We start from the raw sequence: 23,312 nt of genomic DNA, 5'->3' as shown, positions 1-23,312 counted from the left end.
TTCAGATCATGCTGTTTTTTGGAACCTCCAATACTTTTTTCTTTTATGAATATAAAATAAAAAATAAAAAACAGCATTTATTCAAAATGGAAATCTTGTTTTACAATATACACTACCGTTCAAAAGTTGAGTCAGTACATTTTTTTCTTTTTTTTTTTGAAGGTAATGAATACTACTTTTATTCATCAAGGATGTAGTGATAGTAAAGACTCATATTGTTAGAAACAATTTTAATTTTAAATAAATGCTGTAATATCAAACTCCAAAAAAAAAAAAAAATAATATCAGTTAAAAAAAAAAAAAAAAACCTTGAAGCAGCACAACTGTCTCCAACACTAATAATAAATCAGTATATTAGAATGATTTCTGAAGATCATGTGACACTGATGACTGAAGTAATGATGCTGAAAATTCAGTGCTGCGTCACAGAAATAAATTACATTTTAAACTATATTAAAATAGGAAACCAATATTTAATATTTCACAGTATTACTGGGGTTTTTCTGTATTTTTGATCAAACAAATACAGCCTTGATGAGCATAAGAGACTCATCAATCATTAAAAATCTAACTGATTTTGTACGGCAGTGCATAAAAAAAGCTATATTACTGTGGCACTTGACGCATACACACACACACACGCACACACACACACACTCGCACACATGAATCAGAGCAGAGAAGCTTGTTGTGTATGGCCCGCTGTCCCGTGACTTTTATTAATAAAATATCTTTGATACTGGATGGCTCTTTTATTACAGTCTATGGGATCGCTGTACGGTGGTAAAGTTAGTTTGACATTCATTAGACATTCGTTATTTTTTTTTGCCAATTAAACTCTTTGTGAATGTTATGTTTTGAGCCCAAACTAACTCAGATAGTCATAAATATATGCTCTTTACACTGCACTTAAAGGCTTAATTTCTAGGATTTTTTTTTTTTAAATTAAACATTTAAATTAATTAAACAATTTAACTATGTGACATTATAATATAAAACCAATACTACAATGTTCAGAAAAACATCCCTGTTATTGCACAGAGCACCGTTTTTTGAATTACCGTTTTATAATAATTTTACAACTTTAAATGTAAGCAATAATATAAATCCATTAAACGACAACACCATTTGATCTAAAGGTATGAAACCAACTGTTAAATATTCAGAATATTATTCCCTATTATGCACAAGGCTTGGTTTTTCAGATTATGCCTTTAATGTTTTTATATACAGTACTGAATCCATATTTTTCATATACTGTACCCACTTAAATTAATTAAACTCTGACACTATTTGAGATAAAGGTAGCCTATCAAACCAACTGTAAAAATCTCTAAATAATATTACCAATAATGCACAAGGCTTTGTTTTTCAGATAATGCCTTTATTGTTTTTATATACAGTACAGTATCCATATTTTGCATATGTTTTATATACTGTACCCACTTAAATTAATTAATCTCTGACACCGTTTGAGATAAAAGTATCAGACCAACTCTAAAAATCTCTAAATATTATTCACTATAATGCACAAGGCTTGGTTTGTCATATTATTAAGTTTTTTTTTTTTTTTTTTTTTACAGTACTGAACCCATTTATATCCATGAAACTTGAACACCATTTAAGCTAGTTTGGCCACTTTTAATTATTGGGGGGACTTGTCTTTAATTATAAATCATGTTACATTATTATGAGACGGTTCATCCAAATTACTGACACAGAACTCGTGTCTGTGTGTGTGACTTTAGCCGCGGGACGCTTCGCTCGATTGGCGTCAGCTCGCGCTTTCATTGTTCAGAGAGCGCGTGAGTGACGCAGACAATAGCGGCACGCGACCAGCAGCCGCGTCAGGACGCGCGCAGCCCGTTATTCCTCAGTTACACTCTCGTCTCTTTACATAATCACGCTTTTAACCAAACGTATTGCTTGATATTTACTGTACGATATCAATACCATTAGACAGGACAGTTCCAGCACATTCTGAGTAAATACACTGTTTGCACGATGTTTAACTTTAGAGAGATTAAACCGGGAGCTACAGCGCAAAGCACCGCCTGGGAAGGAACTTGAATGACTTTTGCTAAGAATAAAATAACTAATTAAAATCTTTCACATTAACTTTAAAGCGTCGAATAAAGAGACATCATTTCTATATTTAGAAACGAGAACATTCAAATTAAGTTCAGCATCAGAAACCATGAATATCAGAGTGAAGCGGCTAATGTCAACGCGTGCTAGCATTAAAACACTAGTGTGCTTTTCCACAGACATCAGCTAGCGGACAACTACTCGTGTTAACAACAAAACAATTATACTCACACGTTCTGACTGAGTCGGTGTTAATTAAGACTATTCAACTTACCAAAATAACGTTGACGTCAGCCTCCGAGGAAAATGTATGTTGGATAAATCTTTCTATATATCCGGGCGGAACCATTAAACTCGGGGAACGTTTGTTATAGACATTTGACGCTGTGACACGCGAATATTCTCACGCTGGAAATGCTTTAAATTTAGTGCAGAGGCAAAACGGCTGTCCGTGTGCTATAATTACGCGACCTAAAATTAATTATGCGACAGTAATAGTTTTATTTTTAAAGGACACAACGAGTCTAGCGTGATGAAATGACAACTCAACAGCGGAACGGAGTTGTTGTGGCGCCATCTACTGATCCAGCGAGCGCGTCTTATACAGCAACACGTTTAAAAATCATTTTAAAGAAGCCACGGACTGATTTAGATGTACAGGCTGATTTCGTTTTCAAAAACAATACATCTAAAACTACATTCGTCAATTAACACAGTAATAAAATATTATTAGACTATTATAGGCCTATTGTAATCATAAAAACAATGCTACATTCGTAAACTACAATGCAAAATTATATTTGATTTATGTGCAGTAGTAAATTATAAAGATTTTAACTTTTTTTTTTAGTTTAAAGTTTACCCGTACTTAAACTTTAGTTAATTTTCTTACCTTTATTTATTTATTAAGTCCTGGAATGTTATAAAATATAATAATATTAAGTCTTAAAATGTTGAATAATATTATAATAGTAATAATAGTGCTGTCAAATGATTAATCACATCAAAATAAAAGTTATTGTTTACATAATATATGTACGTGTACTGTGTATATTTATTATGTGTATATATAAATGCACACACATACAGTATATATTTTGAAAATATTTACATGTATATAAATTTATATACTTATATAATAATATTTTATATTATATACAAATATATTTAATATATAAACAATGTATTTTTCCTAAATATATGCATGCATGTGTTTGTATTTATACATAATAAATATACACATTACACTTATTATTATCTTAAACTAATTATTTAAAAATAAAGAATTAGTTTTTTATATATACATTTTGTTATATTTTCGCAACCAAATACGAAAACATAAAAAAATTATTTATTGTTTTTGTTCCAAATGTTTATTGCTCCAAATATGCTCCTAAATGGCCACTGAATAAATCCGTAAACAAATGTAATTTAATATAAAAATATGACATTTGTAAATACATAAATAAATAAATATTGTTCAATTTTAAAGGGACAGTATCATGTGATTAGCGTCTAACGTCACGTGACGAGCGAGTGCGTCAGAGCACGGAAGTTGTCATAAGGAGCTCAAAAGAGCTGCAGAGAGGACTGCTGATGTTATAACCTGAAAATAACTGTCTCTGCTCGCTTAAATACTGGAGAGTTGCGAGTGTTTCTCGGGTCGTGAGCGATATAAACAGCAGGAGACGTCCGCGGAGATGGAGTGGTTTGGAGGCGGAGTGTTTCAAGCTGAACCGGACCGAAAGGAAAACATGCCCCGCGCGCAGCCACACGAGGTACTCACAAAGTTCACTAGTGCTCCATTCACACCTCAGTGCCTTGTGAGTGCGCTTCAGATCAATGCGAGGTTGTGTTTGAACCTGAAACCGTGCGGAAATGTGATGTAAATCACTGCGAGGGACGCTTCAGCAGTAGATGTAGCGCAGTGATTAGAAACAGACTGTGTTCTTATTGTTTTCAGATGTAGAAGAGAACACACAGTGAGTTTTAATCTGCCTTAAGGTGTTGTAAGTTACTGATAGACCTTATAATGTAAAAGTGCAGGATAGGGACCGTCTGCAAAGTGCAAACCCAAGAGCAAAAGGCACAATTATTCCATCTAAAAGCGTCACTTGTGAAATGTATAAAAATGATTATCAAATATAAGTGGTGCGTCTTATTACTGGATCATAAAAGAACATTTAGATGTTGGTTTTATTCACAGAGCTATAGCACAACGAAAGTTATTGAAATGGAACAATTGAGAAAAAGCAGTATAACTGGCCCCTAGAGGAAGATACTGCAGGTGTTTTGACTGAGTTTTAAATTTAAACCTTCAGTAAATTAATTTAATTAAATGCATACAGGTTTCTATCTCAACTTCAAAAGGTGTGTCTTGTTACCTGGGCCTAAAAGAGCATTTCCGTGCAGCTTTTACTCTCATTTGTAATTCAGGATACATTCAAATCTGTTAATAAATGAATTTAAAATGCAAGCAGTGTTCTTTCTCAAATCCGAAGGGTGTGTCGTGTTACTGGTTCCTAGAAGAACATTTTGATGGTGGTTTTAGCCACAGAACTATAATAGAACACACACTACCTAAAATGAAACCTATACATGATTAGTTTCAAATAAATACAATCTTATATCCCAGCTACAAAGGCTGTGTCTTGTTACAGATTTAATAAAGGATATTTTGCAGTAGTTTTCATTGTGAAAAGCGATGCAGAAGTCATGCTACTGACATTAGTATCAGTGTCTCAGTGTTACTGCCCCCTACAGGAATGTGCTGCAGGTGTTCTGAACGAGTTTGACATTCAAACTTATAAATTCTTTTAAAATCAATAAAGTCTTCTGTTTCAACTTCAAATGATGTGTCTTGTTTCTGATTTCTAAATTAACGTTTTAATTCAGGTTTTACTCTCACATGTAATTCAGGACACACGCGACTGAATTAAACAGTAGGATTCTTGAAGCGTCTCGTTGTCTGAGTTCTTCTGGATTTATTCTCTCCCAAGGTTGTATGTCATTCCAGACAGACGGATGACGATCAGATCTCTGTGTGGAGCGCTGCCTGCTGTCAGACAGAAATCTCACAGGAATATTACAATTAATGGCAAAATGAATGTTTGGAAATGTAAACGGCTATTTCCTACTGACACACTACAGCAAAAGATAGAAATAACTGACTTAAATCCATTTTTAGCTGCTGAAAATACTAGTGTTCAAATAACTTTGGCCACCACTGCATACTGTATATGAAATGCTAATCCAAAAGAGATTTTAGTTTATTGACATATAGTACATTATTATTTTTTAAGTAAATATGGAACAACACAAATTACAATGTAGCTATAGCTCTACAAATACACACAAACACACACACACATAAATCAGTATAAAATTTCCATCCATGCACCACCAACACCTAAAAGTAGTCTTGCACTCTTAAAAGATAACATGTATTATCCTAGCCTTTTTAAAACAAAAAGTTACTGTACTTTTGAGTAAAACATTGAGGACAGTCCCAAATGTTATTTCAGTGACATATACAGAAAATATATTCAAACAGGAAAAGATATTGTTTAATGAACGTCGTTATTAAAAAATCACATCACAGAAGGTATTTAAAAATCATGTTCAATAATTAAAATGTCATGTAAATACAAAAAATATTTAAACAGGAAACAACTGTATTCAATCCATCTAAAAACATCATGTTACAGACAGTATTAAAAGAAATCAGTCTTGTTAAATGTATAATAAAAACTTGATGACTATGAAAAAAGATTGAATTATTGAAAAAACTTTTTTTTAGTTCATATTATTATTATTATTATTATTATTAATAATAATTTAAATGGTTTATTTTGGATGGTAACATTTAGAAATGTGATTATAAATAACAGTAAAAAGATAAATAAATATAAACTTTTGCTAGCTGTCAAAGCACAAAAATGTGCAAAGGGTCCATTTGACTGGAGTTTATTCTGACTTATAGTTCTATGAAGATATGTTTGTGGGCAAAATGTTAATTATTTTATCAAAATAAGAGGTATTACACAAAATGCATTTTATTTTTTAATGCTGTCACAAGTAAGATATTATGCATCAGAGATGTTTACATCTAGTCCACAAGACAAAATAATAACTGAATTATGTAAGAAGCTTCAGAAGAAACCTTTATGTACAATTAGTACAATTTATCCAAAGAGTTTGTGAGAACTGGAGAGTTTTTATGAAGAATAGTGGACAGTTTAACTGCTCAGGAAAAATAAGAGACTCAAAAAAAAATAAAAAAAAAAAGAAATGGAATTTATGATTTTAAATTAATTTATAAGCATGTGTCCTGAATTACATGTGAGAGGAAAACCTGAGTTGAAACGTTCATTTAGAAATCAGAAACAAGACACACCTTTTGAAGTTGAAACAGAAGACTTTATTGATTTTAAAAGAATTTATAAGTTTGAACGTCAAACTCGTTCAGAACACCTGCAGCACATTCCTGTAGGGGGCAGTAACACTGAGACACTGATACTAATGTCAGTAGCATGACTTCAGCATCGCTTTTGACAATGAAAACTACTGCAAAATATCCTTTATTAAATCTGTAACAAGACACAGCCTTTGTAGCTGGGATATAAGATTGTATTTATTTGAAACTAATCATGTATTGGTTTCATTTTCAGTAGTGTGTGTTCTATTATAGTTCTGTGGCTAAACCACCATCAAAATGTTCTTCTAGGAACCAGTAACAAGACACACCCTTCGGATTTGAGAAAGAAAACTGCTTGCATTTTAAATTAATTTATTAACAGATTTGAATTTAATTCAATAGCATGTATCCTGAATTACAAATAAGAGTAAAACCTGCACGGAAATGTTCTTTTAGGCCCAGGTAACAAGAGACACCTTTTGAAGTTGAGATAGAAAACTGTATGCATTTTAAATTAATTTATTAAAATATTTTGAATGTCAAACTCAGTCAAAACACCTGCAGTATCTTCCTCTAGGGGGCAGTGATACTGGAGACTCTAGCATCACTTCTGCATCACTTAACAATGAAAACAACTGCAAAATGTTCTTTAAGAAATCTGTAACAAGACACAGCCTTTGAAGCTAGAATAGAAGACTGTATTTATTCTGAACTAAATCATGTATTGGTTTCATTTTCTACAGTATGTGTTCTATTATAGTTCTGTGGCTAAAACCACCATCAAAATGTTTGTCTAATCTGTAACAAGACACACCCATTGAAGTTGTGTAATAAAAATGTGTGTTATAAATTAATTTATTAAAATTCTATTTTAAAATTCAAGTCAAAACAACTGCAAAACAACACTCTTCGCCAGCGTTGTCTTAATTGTTGAATTTCAACAGCATGTTTTCTGTTATAGTTCTGTGACTAGAACAAATATATAAAAATGTTCTTATGAAAACAATAACAAGACACACACCATGAGGTTGATACAGAAGAGTTTATTTATTTTAAATGAATTTAGTTATTTGTTTTTATTTCAGTAGCCTCTACTTTTTTGGTGTCATACTTCTGTGAATATAACAAAAAACAAAAAAAGTTCTAACAAGGACCTGGAATCAGTCAACTGCATAACCACTGGATTATGGAATGATAATGCTTTTTAATGTTGTCTTTCTTTTATTAATATATTTATTAATAGTAACAATATAATAATAACCACTATCACGTATCTTGTTTACAATATTTCTTATTTGAAATTCAAGTGAGCATTATAAGTGTTTGTCTTTATATCTTTCAAAGACCTTGGTGCACAAATTGCTCTTGTTTTGTTAATTATAAAAAACATTCCGGTGGAAAAATATTAATCGTTTTATCATGTTCATGTTCTTTGTAGACGGTCCCTAGCACCGCTGCTAGAGTCTTTATGTGTTATTATGTGCAACAAATCGAGGAGGATTAAAACAAATAAACTACGATGTGTGTTGACAAGCTTGTTCTGACAGCTCAGGATAATGAGTGCTTGATTATTAGATCCATGGAAATCCCACTGCTAGTCTGATGCCTCACAGTTGTGTTTGTATCTGTGTAGTAACTGCAGTGCTTTAGAGTGAGTCAGCAACTGCATACTCTTGAGATCAAAAAGATTCAAACATCTCCTGTTTAATTAGAATTTTTTATTTTTTTTTCCTGAGCAAAAACTGTCAACAATATATGTTGTTCTCATTTTTTTACTACCAACAATATATATGTTGTTCTCATTTTTTTACTACTGAAATGTAGGCTAATCTCGTCAGTCGTATTTAGAACAAAAATCAATAAAAATATCACAGGGAACCCCCAAAAACTAATTAATTGTCTTTTAAATCTTTACCAATCTTTTTATCAGCAATTCATTTGAATAACGCACCACTAAGTTTTACCCATTTATCAGCAAATCATTTTAATATAATTTAGTATGATCGCCTTTTATTTATATATATATATATAGATAGATAGATAGATAGATAGATAGATAGAAAATCACTTTAGAAAAATAAATATACAAAAATAAATAGATATAGATAGATAGATAGATAGATAGATAGATAGAAAATCACTTTTGTAGATGTATTATGCTACAATAACTTGTGTGTGTGTGTGTGTGTGTGTGTGTGTGTGTGTTTATATATACAGTATATAAATATATAGGCTATGTAAACACAAATACACAGTACTCAACATAAATTAGGTAACTCAATATAAATGGTAAAAATTTAAAAAAAATAAACAAAAATTATAATTAAAAAAAAAAATATAAATATGCCAATTACATTATATTATATAAAAAAAATAAATAAACCAACCAATTAAATTAATAAAGGGTTGGAGAGATTAGTACACCCCTGATTAAAGTTAACTAACATGTAATAATCTAATACTCTGTGTGTCCTCTTTAACTTTAGTTATACTGCTGTGGCCCTTCTTGGCAGAAAGTGTAAAAGTTCATGACAAATTGTCAGATCTGTCCTGTTTCACTCCTTAAATGTCCTGATCTTTCTTGGAGAGTGTTGCTCAGCTCATCTCTGCAGAGTCCTGTTCGGGTGCTCGAGAGTTACGCCTAACAGTGCAGGGAATGAGGAGAGGGTAGCATCTTCTGTTTCCAGTTTTTGTATTCCATCACACAGTGTTCTGTAAATTCATGACAGCATTACTCACACCTCAAGCACTCACACATCCCTACAGAAGAGCTTCACTACCACTGAGCTTCACTGTGACAACCACTTCTCACCGCACTCCTCCTCAAGCAACACAATAATATGTTGTACGCTGTTAGATCCAGAAGGATTACTATGGTCTCATAAGACCAGATTATGGATTCCCAGAGGTCCATATTTTGTAAATATACGCCTTTGATGAGTTAAACAAGCGCTTTAGCTACAGTAGGTAGTTTTGGACCATGCATTTCACTTCAGCACGTTGCATCTTACTGTATGAGATGAACTCACTTTTTCAAAGCTTTTGAGACACTTGTTCCTGCTTTTTTTCCTAGCAGAGAAAATCACTGAAAGCTTAAAGTGAATGCTTGATTATTTCAGGGACCTTGCCACAAGTCCATTGTTTTTTAATTTCTGTGTTACTTTTTTATATTTTCACACTTAAAACTATGATTTGGCATACCTCTTGTACCATTGCCCTCTTTTGTGCTGAGAAATAAGTCCCAAGTGCTTTCACTGCTGTCTGCATAAGTCTGAGTATAATTCAGTTATATAACACTCTTAATTGTCAAGAAACTTAAAGTTTCTAATACTTACCTGTTCATCAAAATTTGCCTTTCACTTGCCCCCGGAAAAAATGTATTTAGTTTTGTTTAGTAACTTTCAGGAAGGTGTTCTAATTTTTTTGCAACACAACAATTTACAATAACTGTTCTCTATTTGAATATTTTAAAATATAATTTTCATTTTTTTTAGAATCATTTTAATGCTGTCAAATGATTAATTGCAATCCAAAAGAAAAATACATAATATAAAATATATTTCTGTGTACATTTAATATATATACCATACATCAAAAAATTACATAAAAAATAAAAAATGTTAATATATTATATAATTATATTTATATATATTATTATTATATTAAATAGATTTATATTATTATTATTATTATTATTATTAAATAGATTTATATATATAATATAAATTATATTCTTATAAATATATATACATGTAAATATTTTCAAAATATATACTGTATGTGTGTGTATTTATATACACATAATAAGTATACGCAGTGCACACACATATGTAAATAAAAACCTTTATTTTGGAAGCCATTTATCGCGATTAATCGTTTGACAGCACTAATCCTTATATATTTATAAACAGCTGTTAGAAAACCAGAACCACTTACTTTAAAAACATCAGAACATCCAAATCAGCAATGTCACTGTCTTTAAAGACTGAATTTGTTAGAAAACCAGAGCGATGTTCTTTATAAACATCTGAATCTTCCATGCAGCCTGTAATGATTTGTTTGGGGCTTTGTGAGCGTTATCTCTCTGTGTCCCATCACAGCCCAGTGCGGAGAGCATGGCGTCTCTGTGCCTGAGTCAGCAGCACTGTGTGAAGGCCTCGATCGCGTCGCAGTGGCAGCTGGCCGAGGCGCAGGACCAGCTCTGTGGTTTGGAGCTGCACAGCTCTGAGTCTGTGGAGCAGGAGGAACGCGCCCGGGCCCTGGCCTCCTCCGCAGAGCTCTCTCAGACCGAGCAGGAGTGGAGACATAAAGAGACCATGCTGGGACGGAGCCCCACTCTGTGCCCGGAGGCCAGCCGAGATGTGTTTGACAAGGTATCTCATAACAGCACTCTAGAAAAATCTTATGTTTATCAGAGCATTGTAGGATACAGACCACTGCGACTGTGATCTCAGTCTAAATATAAAACACACAGCAGCATTTCTTCTTTAGAGGACTGTGATGTTTGGAACAGGGCTAACAGCAAATATATCAATAAAATGAATATCTATACACTTATGTTTGTTACTTTCTTTTGAACAGCTAAATATACACTACCATTCAAAAGTTTATGGTCAGTATTACTTTTCATTCAGCGCTCAAAAATTAAACTGATCATCTCAGTAGAGACATTTATAATTTGTCTGTATATGTATATGTGCGTCTGTGAAATAAATGCTGTTCTTTTGAACTTTTTAATCATCAAAGAATTTTTAAAAAAGTATACAAATCTGTTTTCAACATTGATAACAATAAAAACATTATTAATAATTGAGTGCCAATAATAATTAAGTATCAAATCAACTTTCTGAAGGATCATGTGGCACTGAAGACTGGAGTATTCATGCTGAAAATTCAGCTTTGATCATAGGAATAAATTACATTTTAAAATGTATAATATTTTTTTTATTGTAGTAATATTTCTGTATTTTTGATCAAATAAATGCATTACACAGACTGTAAAAAATCTTCTGGTAGTGTAGACTTTTTAAATATAGACTTCCACTCAGATATTAGTTCAAAACTGAATGTTTTTAATAGTTATGTTTTTTTGCAAACCAAACGGTTAGCATTTATGTTGACTATCCTGGCCATTCTTTTCCCTATAATGAATGTGAATTAATAAGTCAGGATATTGCTCCAAAAGAGCTTGAAATGTCATTCTTGAACTATTTATTCAACAAAAGTGTTAGTTTCGTCATTGTCAGTGGATAATAAACTTACACAAAATAAATATTCTGTATGTAACGCATATATGTGACCCTGGACCACAAAACTTCTTAAGTGTACATTTTTCAAAATTGAGATTCATACATCATCTGAAAGCTGAATAAATAGATTTCCCTTGATGTGTAGTTTATTAGGATCGGAAAATATTTGTCTGAGATGCAACTATTTGAAAATCTGGAATCTGAGGGTGCAAAAAAATCAAAATATTGAGAAAATCCCCTTTGAAATTTTTCAAATTAATTCTTAGCAATGCATATTACTAATCAAAAATTATGTTTTGATATATTTACAGTAGGAAATTTACAAAATATCTTCATGGAATATGATCTTTACTTAATATCCTAATGATTTTTAGCATAAAAGAAAAATCTATATTTTTGAACCATACTATGTTTTTTAGGCTATTGCTAAAAATATACCCCAGGGTCACATATTTTTTAACAATTATATTATATTATAAGTGTACATGTGCCCCTTTTCTCATTGTTTCCTAGAGTATCATAAACAGTTCACAGTCTTGGCCTAATGAATCCCATCACGATAAGAACTTAAGCTTCGTCCAGCATAATGAAGAACTCTTGAAACATTTTGGTAAGTCATGGAGCTTGATTTGTGTGTTTATTAATGGAGATTGTTCATCTGAATTGAGGTTGTCTTCTCTGTTCTGATTGGACAGGTATGTTGAGGAGGTGGGATGATAGTCAGCGCTTTCTAGCAGAGTACCACCATCTCATCTGTGAAGAAACGGCCAATTACCTGATCCTGTGGTGCTTCCGTCTGCAGGCAGAGCAAGTGTGAGTGCACACGAGCTGTACTGTTTCTGCAGTATGTACTAGTGTGTGCCTCCACGACCTACTACTGATCCTGATTGTCTGGATCTTCTGCAGAAAGAGGCATTAATGGAGCAGGTGGCTCATCAGGTCGTGGTCATGCAGTTTATTCTGGAAATGGCCCGCAACACCCAGCAGGACCCACGAGGCTGTTTCCGTCAGTTCTTTCAGAAAGCCAAAGTAAGTGCAGACATCACCTTCAACTTCTGCTGTGCTTTTCCCAGTGGTGTTTTGGACAATACATCACACATCTCTTACTGTACATGACTTATTTAGCCAGAGAGGTACAGAAACAAGTCCTCAAGTCCTCAATCCACTACTGGTCAAAGGTTTGGATTAATTAAGGGCTTTTTATTTTTTAAGGAATGCCTACAGGGCTCAAGACTGAGACGGTTTTTTTTTTTTCAGCACTCACAAATGTTGTGAGTGGTCGTGCTGGCACTGGTCCACGCTGCACAGCTCAAACATAACACGGACCATTTATCAGCTCGGACCGCAATGCAAACCAAGGTTATTTTCATAAACAAAGATGAAAACGACTGATGAAAAACAATTCCATAAACTGAAATAAAAACGTCAAAATATTTGAAAAACTAAAACGAAACAAAACTAACGACAGTTTTTGAAAAACTAAACTGAAATAAAATAATAATTTTACAAAAATAAATCAATCAGCGTTTTCGTAATCATTTTGTTCTCACCTGTTTTATCAGCTCGGACCGCAACGCAAACAAACTTGTCTGAGCTCAGAATAGTTTACTCGGGAACCAAAGTTGATTTCGCATCACAAGATCCGGTGAGAAGTGTTTGAATTCGCCTGACAATAAATAAGCTTGCTGTGAGATCTAGCAAAGTCCCTTTAAGGCCAGTTATGTCACTCTGCGCCCATCTTTGAAACACCGCTGGGGCATGCAAGTGCAGCTCCTATCTCTTTTTTTGAATGGGAAAAAAACTGTTCAACAAGCTTACAATTAAATTTCATATTTAAAATCACCAATGAAAGCTGACAACAACTGTATCATAAATGTGTTTTATTCCGCTCAAATAGCATTAAAAAAGCTTATTTCACTGCTGTTTGTAATAGCAACCGGGACTTCTAACGGCAGCTGCAGTGATTACCGATTAGCGATTGGCTCTTTCATTCAGAAGCCGGGGGTTCCTGCGATTGAGCAGCCATATTGAGCGTTGCATTTTTCCCCATTCAAAACTATACGAGTGACATGTCTTGTGTATTCTATAGTCTTTGGATCTAGTGCGAATCATTCAAATTCTGCACAGAATTATCTGCTATAAACAGTGCTGACGTATGGGCAGAAAACCAAGAATGTAGTATTAACGCTAACTGTAACCCATGGTGTTGTGGCAGAAATAATCAAATGTTATTACGTTATTCATTTCAGGCTTTGTACAACCTTTTAAAGGAGAGAATTGTTTTTAATGACTTTCAAGCATTTCACACAACTATTCCCAGCACTTTAAAGCTTTAAAATGATCCAATTTGAATTTTAAGGATTCTCGGAGATGAATATTGAAACAGCGCTGTGTGAAGGCCTCGATCGCGTCGCAGTGGCAGCTGGCCGAGGCGCAGGACCAGCTCTGTGGTTTGGAGCTGCACAGCTCTGAGTCTGTGGAGCAGGAGCGCGCCCGAGCCCTGGCCTCCTCCGCGGAGCTCTCTCAGACCGAGCAGGAGTGGAGACATAAAGAGATCATGCTGGGACGGAGCCCCACTCTGTGCCCGGAGGCCAGCCGAGATGTGTTTGACAAGGTATCTCATAACAGCACTCTAGAAAAATCTTATGTTTATCAGAGCATTGTAGGATACAGACCACTGCGACTGTGATCTCAGTCTAAATATAAAACACACAGCTGCATTTCCTCTTTAGAGGCCCGTGATGTTTTGGGAACAGGGCTAACAGCAAATGTATGAATAAAATGAATATCTATACAGTTATGTTTGTTACTTTCTTTTGAACAGCTAAATATACACTACCATTCAAAAGTTTATGGTCAGTATTACTTTTCATTCATCGCTCAAATATTAAACTGATCATCTCAGTAGAGACATTTATAATTTGTCTGTATATGTATATGTGCATATGTGAAATAAATGCTGTTCTTTTGAACTTTTTAATCATCAAATAATTTTTAAAAAAGTATTGTTTACACAAATCTGTTTTCAACATTGATAACAATAAAAACATTATTACTAATTGAGCGCCAATAATAATTAAGTATCAAATCAACTTTCTGAAGGATCATGTGGCACTGAAGACTGGAGTAATGATGCTGAAAATTCAGCTTTGATCACAGGAATAAATTACATTTTTAAATGTATAATATTTTTTTTATTGTAGTAATATTTCTGTATTTTTGATCAAATAAATGCATTACAGAGACTGTAAAAAATCTTCTGGTAGTGTAGACTTTTTAAATATAGACTTCCACTCAGATATTAGTTCAAAACTGAATGTTTTTAATAGTTATGTTTTTTGCAAACCAAACGGTAGCATTATGTTGACTATCCTGGCCATTCTTTTCCCTATAATGAATGTGAATTAATAAGTCAGGATATTGCTCCAAAAGAGCTTGAAATGTCATTCCTGAACTATTTATTCAACAAAAGTGTTAGTTTCTTCATTGTCAGTGGATAATAAGCTTACACAAAATAAATATTCTGTAAGTAACACATATATGTGACCCTGAACCACAAAACTTTTAATTTAATTTATTTATTTTTTTTAAATTGAGATTTATACATCATCTGAAAGCTGAATAAATAAGCTTTCCGTTGATGTATGTTTATTAGGATCGAACAATATTTGGCCGAGATACAACTATTTGAAAATCTGGAATCTGAGGGTGCAAAAAAAAATCAAATATTGAGAAAATCCCCTTTGAAATTTTTCAAATTAATTCTCCATATTACTAATCAAAAATTATGTTTTGATATATTTACAGCAGGAAATTTACAAATCTTCATGGAACATGATCTTTACTTAATATCCTAATGATTTTTGGCATAAAAGAAAAATCGATATTTTTGAACCATACTATGTTTTTTAGGCTATTGCTAAAAATATACCCCAGGGTCACATATTTTTTAACAATTATATTATATTATAAGTGTACATGTGCCCCTTTTCTCATTGTTTCCTAGAGTATCATAAACAGTTCACAGTCTTGGCCTAATGAATCCCATCACAATAAGAACTTAAGCTTCGTCCAGCATAATGAAGAACTCTTGAAACATTTTGGTAAGTCATGGAGCTTGATTTGTGTGTTTATTAATGGAGATTGTTCATCTGAATTGAGGTTGTCCTCTCTGTTCTGATTGGACAGGTATGTTGAGGAGGTGGGATGATAGTCAGCGCTTTCTAGCAGAGTACCACCATCTCATCTGTGAAGAAACGGCCAATTACCTGATCCTGTGGTGCTTCCGTCTGCAGGCAGAGCAAGTGAGTGCACACGAGCTGTACTGTTTCTGCAGTATGTACTAGTGTGTGCCTCCACGACCTACTACTGATCCTGATTGTCTGGATCTTTTGCAGAAAGAGGCATTAATGGAGCAGGTGGCTCATCAGGTCGTGGTCATGCAGTTTATTCTGGAAATGGCCCGCAACACCCAGCAGGACCCACGAGGCTGTTTCCGTCAGTTCTTTCAGAAAGCCAAAGTAAGTGCAGACATCACCTTCAACTTCTGCTGTGCTTTTCCCAGTGGTGTTTTGGACAATACATCACACATCTCTTACTGTACATGACTTATTTAGCCAGAGAGGTACAGAAACAAGTCCTCAAGTCCTCAATCCACTACTGGTCAAAGGTTTGGATTAATTCAAGGGCTTTTTATACCTACAAAGCAATACACACAGACCTGTTATACTTTAACACGGAACTCACAAATTTTCAGCACTCACAAATTTTGTGAGCGGTCGTGCTGGCACTGGTCCACGCTGCACAGCTCAAACATAACACGGACCATTTATCAGCTCGGACCGCAATGCAAACCAAGGTTATTTTCATAAACAAAGATGAAAACGACTGATGAAAAACAATTCCATAAACTGAAATAAAAATGTCAAAATATTTGAAAAACTAAAACGAAACAAAACTAACGACAGTTTTTGAAAAACTAACTGAAATAAAATAATTTACAAAAATAAATCAGCGTTTTCGTAATCATTTTGTTCTCACCTGTTTTATCAGCTCGGACCGCAACGCAAACAAACTTGTCTGAGCTCAGAATAGTTTACTCGGGAACCAAAGTTGATTTCGCGTCACAAGATCCGGTGAGAAGTGTTTGAATTCGCCTGACAATAAATAAGCTTGCTGTGAGATCTAGCAAAGTCCCTTTAAGGCCAGTTATGTCACTCTGCGCCCATCTTTGAAACACCGCTGGGGCATGCAAGTGCAGCTCCTATCTCTTTTTTGAATGGGAAAACTGGTCAACAAGCTTACAATTAAATTTCATATTTAAAATCACCAATGAAAGCTGACAACAACTGTATCATAAATGTTGTTTATTCCACTCAAATAGCATTAAAAAAGCTTATTTCACTGCTGTTTCTATAGCAACCGGGACTTCTAACGGCAGCTGCAGTGATGCACTGACTTTACCGATTAGCGATTGGCTCTTTCATTCAGAAGGCGGGGCTTCTTGCGATAGAGCAGCCATATTGAGCGTTGCATTTTTCCCCATTCAAAACTATACGAGTGACATGTCTTGTGTATTCTATAGTCTTTGGATCTAGTGCGAATCATTCAAATTCTGCACAGAATTATCTGCTATAAACAGTGCTGACGTATGGCAGAAAACCAGAAGTATTAACGCTAACTGTAACCATGGTGTTGTGGCAGAAATAGTCGAATGTTATTACGTTATTCATTTCAGGCTTTGTACAACCTTTTAAAGGAGAGAATTGTTTTTAATGACTTTCAAGCATTTCACACAACTATTCCCAGCACTTTAAAGCTTTAAAATTTTTGTAACATTATTAAAATCAATATAATAAAAAAAAATTGAAATAGAATTATTTTGTAACATTATTAATGTCAATATAATGAAAATAAATGTATTGATGTATTGAATAAATGTAAAGAAAAAACACACCACTATTACTATTTTACTATTCAACTTTTAAATGGTAGTGTATATATAGCAGCACAACTGTTTTCAAAATAGATAATAATAATAATAAATGTTTCTTGAGCAGCAGGTCATCATATCAGTATGATTTCAGAAGGAAAATTCAGCTTTTATCACAGGAAAAAACATTTTAACGCATTAAAATAGAAAAAAGTATAGGAAAATTTTACAAACGTTCAAAATAGAAAAACACTTACATTGTAATAATATCTTGCAATATTTTGATCAGATAAATGCAGTCTTTAATGTAGTCAGTCTGGGTGTTATGCAATAATGTCAGTGAGCACTAGTGAGAGACATGACATAACGGACAGCCTGAGGCCAGGACACAAAGCTATATAGACACAGATGAAGTTCATATTCACACATTCATCCAAACCTCAGTCATATTGAATCATTTTGAATCTGGTTTGCTCTTCTTTTTTTTTTTTTCTTTTCTTTAAGGCAGGGCAGGAGGGATACTTGGATGTCTTCCACACAGAACTCAACGACTTTAAGCAGAGGGTTAAAGAGTATACCATGAAATCAAAAGGAGAAACCCCAAAGGATACAGTGCACCAAAACACACCGCCAGGCTGTCGCCTCGACCCCAAGGAGGTTTTGGAGTCTTTGCCACCGGTACAAAAGATTATTGAATCTCTCAGTTTTATGTTTTTTATCCAAACAATCAAAAAATCACTATTCTACATGAAGCAACCAAAGCACATATTCTACATGAAGCAACCAAAGCACATAATATATTTTCAAATGTAATTTATTCCTGTGAATTTTCAGCATCCTCCAGTCTTCAGTGTCATATGATCCTTCAGAAATCATTCTAATATGCTGATTGGCTGCTCAAGAAACATTTCAGAAATTATTTTCAATGCTGAAAACAAAAGAACATCATTTATTTGAAATAGAATTCATATTATGACTATGAAAGTGTTTTTACTGTCACTTTTGATCAATTTAATATGTCTTTGCTAAATAAAAGTATACTTTTCAACTTTTCAACATTAGTGAAGCTATAACAAAATCTAAAATGAGTCAAATGTTGAATTTGCAGGAGCTGAAAACATGCATTCAGATGCAGGATATACAGATTCTTCAGAGCGTGCTGAGCAGCATGAACCCGCAGGTAACGCTGCAAAACACCAGAACCTGTCAACCATTCTCAGTCAGGCTCAGTCTTTTTTTATTATTGTTAGTGCTGTCAAATAATTAATCGTTATTAATCGCATCCAAAATAAAAGTTTTTGTTCACATAATATTTGTGTGCCTGCTGTGTTTATTTATTATGTGTATATATAAATACACACACATACAGTATATATTTTGAAAATATTTACATGTATATACATTTATATGATTATATTTAATGTTTAATATATAAACATACATTTTTCTTAAATATATACATGCATGTGTGTGTATTGTATTTATATATACATTATAAATATACACAGTATACACTTATATATTATGTAAACAAAAACTTTTATTTTGGATGCGATTAATCATTTGACAGCACTAATTATTTTTATTAATTTTGAATAATAAATGGTTCTTGGTTCCCAACCCTTCAAATCAGGTGCAGTGTTATATATTTAGGAAGCATGCAGCCCTGTCTGACAAAAACATGATGGCGTGTTCCAGGGTCATTTCGGGGTTATACACATTTTTCAGGTTTTTGAACACTTCCTCCATGACTTTCACTTGTCACCACAGAGAGCACATGCTCTGAACCTGACACAGACGAGCTGAATGAGAGCCAAGAGACACAGGAAGAATTGCATAATAGCTTTAATCTGCAACAGCATTGCATTAATCCCTCTTCCTGCCCTGCAGATCTGCGTAAGAGTGGATGTGCAGATTATAACAGGACAGATCACACAAATACTAAAAGATTATGTCGTTTATTCACCCTCATGTTGTTCCAAACCTGTATGACTCATTTTCTTCCATAGAACACAAATTGAGATATTTTGTAGAATGTTCATGCTGCTCCTTTCCATATAATAAAAGTAATTGGGGACCAGGGACTTTCAAGCTCCAAAATGACACAAAGACACCATAAATGTAGACCAAACAGCTCCTTACAGTAACATTTAAAGGTTAAGAGTCAGAAAAATGTTGTTCTTTTAGATTGTATACTTGTTTGCATTAAATTGACTGTAAATGTTTCTTGAGCAGCAAATCAGCAGCATATTAGAATGATTTCTGAAGGATCATGTGACACTGAGGACTGGAGTAATGATGATTTTAAAATATATGAAATTTAAATTCTAATACTTCAAAATGTTACTGTGTGTATTTTTGAGAACATTTTTTGATAAAAGAGACTTCGTTAAAATATGATAGCTTTGAATGAGGAAAGCTACACCTAAGAAAACCTTTAAATTATTTGCCAAAATTTCAAATGTGATTTTTCACCATTGACTTTCATTGTATGGAAAAGAGCAGCATACCAATTCTTCAAAGTTTCTTCTCATGGTTTGCATGCAAGAAAGAAACTCGTACAGGTTTGGACTAACACGAGTGAGTAAATGGTGACAGGATTTAAATTTTTGGGTGACCTATAAGGATTTTTGATCATTGTTCAGTATACAGCTCACTTCCTGTTCCTCATACTGATCTCGTGTTCTGCAAGCGTCTTTTTCTGTTATTTATTAACATCCTCTTCCTCGCTCATAACAGGTGGCAGAATACCACGTGAAGCGTTGCTTGGAGGCAGGACTTTGGACGAATATACCACGAGCCTCCAAAGAAGAAAGTTCAGAAACGGACGAGTGGAGAATGATGGAGAGCTAGCAGTGAAGACTAGCAGTCCCCGACGAAACCTCACAAGGAAAACAGCTTTGGGTCGCAGGACAGGAAGAACAAGAGCTGTGCTCAGATTTTTTTTTCTTTCGTATCCGTGCCTGGATGTGTGCTGCACTTTATATTTGTTTAAAAGAGAAAGTATTTTAAAAGAGATAGGGAACTGTATTTTGAGGCACTTGTATTTTTGTGCACATTTTCTTACATTTCTGTTGCTAACTTCTTCTGTTTTAGCATTTTGAGTAATGCAGGAGTGCAAAGGAAAACCTCATAGTTTAAATCAAGCTTTTTATATCATGTTCTTTTTGTTGTTCTCCGCCGTTGGATTGTAATCTACAACGTCCACTGAACATTCAGACTCCAGCTGCTATCTGGGAACTGTTTCATGTGTCATCTGTGCATGGACACGGCAGATAACAGTCGGCTTCCTGCAGATAGACAAAATGACACTAAGGCGAAGCAGGAACTCCCAATTTGCTATCTTCACGATGGAAATGAGACCTTTGCAAAAAGTTCAAGTAGTACAACATTAAAACCAGCAATATAATATTGTTACCTTCAGTTATAATGAAAGAGAGACACGTTCACTAGCAAAATGTGAACCGGATGATAAAGGCACTGGGGCTGTTGAGTTTGACATGATGTCAAAAGTCACAAATTGGGATATTTCACCCAAAAAAAAAACATTTTAGGATGTTCCAAACCTGTTTGACTTGACGTTAAAAACACAAAACTGTTTTATTCATAAAATGACAGTCAATGGCATCCAGTCAATGTTGTTTGGACCCCATTGACTTTCTTTCATTATATGATCAAAAACAAGAAATGTTCTTCGAAATGTCTCTTCATGCATTTCTCATAGAAGAAAGAAAGCAATGTATGTTTGGATGATGACAGTTTTCATTTTTGGGTGAACTATCCCAACAAATAAGACTTTTAGAGATGCCATTTTGCCTCACCATCAAACTGACTTCTGTTGATTGCAGTAATTGCATTGAAACACCGCCGATGCTGTTTGCTTATCACATCCAGCTAGTGTGCATTGCTTGTGCTACATAAAGAGCATATACAGCAAACCACGATGTGTGTAATATTAAATGATGGCTGTGATGACATTGTGCAAATCTTTACAATCAGATCAAAATCCTCAATTAAATCTTTAGACCACCAGTACTGCTGACTGATAGAAATCTTTAATTTTGCAGTTTATTTTAATTAGAATAACGTCTTGGCATTTTATAAATGTGTTGGCTAGCTCTTTGTGTGAGGGATTTACCTCGGACTACTTTTAGGCAATAAACTGGCCTGGGGGCTTTTTTGGTCGAAAGCAGAAAGGATCAAATGAGCGATACGTGCTTTTGCGGCACGTCCACTCAACAAAAGGAACATAAGGCACCGGTCATAAAGTTAATACATGTGACGGTGTTGTAAAAACACAAACATCTGAGAGTGGTTGAGAAATATTGAATGTGTCTTGGAGATATTGATAGAGAAAACTGTCCATTTCTTTATTTCTTTTAAGCTACTCACTTAATCTTTAGGTCCAAAAAATATAATGTAAACAGTGCGGTGTCTTTATTTAAGAAAAATGTTGTTTATATATTAAATATACATTATATGAATATGATTATAAATAAAAAATATATATGTATATAGTATATGTGTGTGTATTTGTATATACAAAATAAATATACACAGTACACACAGTACAAAAACTTTGTTTTGGATGTAATTAATTGTGATTAATCGTTTGACAGCACTATGAATATATATATATATACATACATACATACAGTGCCTTACACAAACATACATCCACATAAAAAAACACTCCAATCAATACATACATACATACAGTGCCTTACAAAAGTATTTTCATCTTTTATGTTGTAGCCTTATGTTAAACTGCTTTAAATTACTTTTTTTCCACATCAATCTACACTCCATTCACCATGATGGCCAAGCAAATAACAGGTTTTTAACATCTTTGCAAATGTATTAAAGATAAAAATAAAAACTTTATCTTTATAGAAGTATTCATACCCTTATCTGGGACAGTTGAAATTTAGCACAGGAGCATTAATTTTGCTTGTAAATGTTACCACACTTTGAGTGAAGCTAACCTTGTGGCGAATTCAATTGAATGAGTATGATTTAGAAAGGCACACACATCTTAATAAAAGGTTTAATTGCTGAAAATGCATATTAGCAAAGACTAAGCCCTGAGGTGAAAAAGAGACAGGATTGCATCAAACCATGCATCTAGGGAAGAGTTCAAAAAACATTTCTGCTGCATTGACGGTTCACAGAAGTATGTAGCCTTCATTATCCATAATGGAAGAAGTTTGAAACAACCAGGACTCTTCCTAGAGCTGGAGAAGAGCTTTGGTTAAACTGGTGACCAAGAACCTGATGGACACTCTAGTTGAGCTCCATGATCATATATGCAAGTGGGAGAAACTTACAGAAGGAAGAACATCACTGCAACATTCCACCAACCTGGGCTTTATGCTGGTGTTGCCAAACTCAATCCTCTCTTCAATGAAGACACATGAAAACACACTTGGAGTTTGCAAAAAAAAAAAAGCACCTCAAGGGCCCTTAGACTCTATGAAACAAGATTCTCTGGTCTGATGAACCTCAATTCTAAGCATCATGTTTGAAGGAAACCAGCTCTGCTCATCACCTGCAGAGTAGCATCCCAAAAGTAAAGTGTGCTGGAGCCTCATGCCGAGGGGCTGTTTTTCAGCGGCAGGGACTGAGG

At 34.0% G+C, this 23,312-nt stretch overlaps 2 protein-coding genes across 5 annotated transcripts in view; one reads left to right on the top strand and one right to left on the bottom strand.

The window, feature by feature from the left end:
- Positions 1 to 2,639, bottom strand: part of exd3 (exonuclease 3'-5' domain containing 3) — a 50,995-nt gene extending 48,356 nt beyond the window's left edge. The window contains exon 1 of one of the 2 annotated variants that reach the window (XM_042732241.1): positions 2,363 to 2,639. In XM_042732241.1, the coding sequence (XP_042588175.1) occupies positions 2,363 to 2,437 (75 nt within the window). In that variant the 5' untranslated portion in view covers positions 2,438 to 2,639. Of the gene's footprint in view, positions 1 to 2,319 lie in introns of both variants that reach the window. The other variant, XM_042732243.1, reaches the window with a different exon arrangement.
- Positions 2,640 to 3,616: 977 nt separating this feature from the next.
- On the top strand, positions 3,617 to 21,721 carry LOC109097724 (hsp90 co-chaperone Cdc37-like 1). Of its 3 annotated transcripts, XM_042732239.1 has the most exons (9): positions 3,620 to 3,866; positions 10,606 to 10,659; positions 14,153 to 14,368; positions 15,761 to 15,857; positions 15,943 to 16,058; positions 16,152 to 16,274; positions 18,191 to 18,364; positions 18,795 to 18,866; positions 20,426 to 21,721. In XM_042732239.1, the coding sequence occupies exons 1-9, from the start codon at positions 3,789 to 3,791 to the stop codon at positions 20,537 to 20,539; spliced, it is 1,044 nt and encodes a 347-aa protein (XP_042588173.1). In that variant the 5' UTR covers positions 3,620 to 3,788; the 3' UTR covers positions 20,540 to 21,721. The 3 variants fall into 3 exon arrangements, with proteins under 3 accessions (XP_042588174.1, XP_042588172.1, XP_042588173.1); XM_042732238.1 differs by lacking the exons at positions 14,153 to 14,368; positions 15,761 to 15,857; positions 15,943 to 16,058; positions 16,152 to 16,274 and adding exons at positions 12,268 to 12,364; positions 12,450 to 12,565; positions 12,661 to 12,783 and having other exon boundaries at positions 3,618 to 3,866; positions 10,606 to 10,878; XM_042732240.1 differs by lacking the exons at positions 14,153 to 14,368; positions 15,761 to 15,857; positions 15,943 to 16,058; positions 16,152 to 16,274; positions 18,795 to 18,866 and adding exons at positions 12,268 to 12,364; positions 12,450 to 12,565; positions 12,661 to 12,783 and having other exon boundaries at positions 3,617 to 3,866; positions 10,606 to 10,878.
- The last annotated feature ends 1,591 nt before the right edge of the window (positions 21,722 to 23,312 follow it).

The sequence above is a fragment of the Cyprinus carpio genome, chromosome B10 (assembly GCF_018340385.1).
Source record: "Cyprinus carpio isolate SPL01 chromosome B10, ASM1834038v1, whole genome shotgun sequence".
NCBI lineage: Eukaryota > Metazoa > Chordata > Actinopteri > Cypriniformes > Cyprinidae > Cyprinus > Cyprinus carpio.
Note: the sequence above shows the minus strand (reverse complement) of the source record. Positions and strands in the feature narration are given on the sequence as shown.

Coding starts and splice junctions, on each gene's coding strand:
- LOC109097724 (XM_042732238.1), top strand. CDS start 3,789: ATGGAGTGGTTTGGAGGCGGAGTGTTTCAAGCTGAACCGGACCGAAAG. Junction 10,879..12,267: donor GCCGAGATGTGTTTGACAAG/GTATCTCATAAC, acceptor ATTGTTTCCTAG/AGTATCATAAACAGTTCACA. Junction 12,566..12,660: donor TCCGTCTGCAGGCAGAGCAA/GTGTGAGTGCAC, acceptor GATCTTCTGCAG/AAAGAGGCATTAATGGAGCA.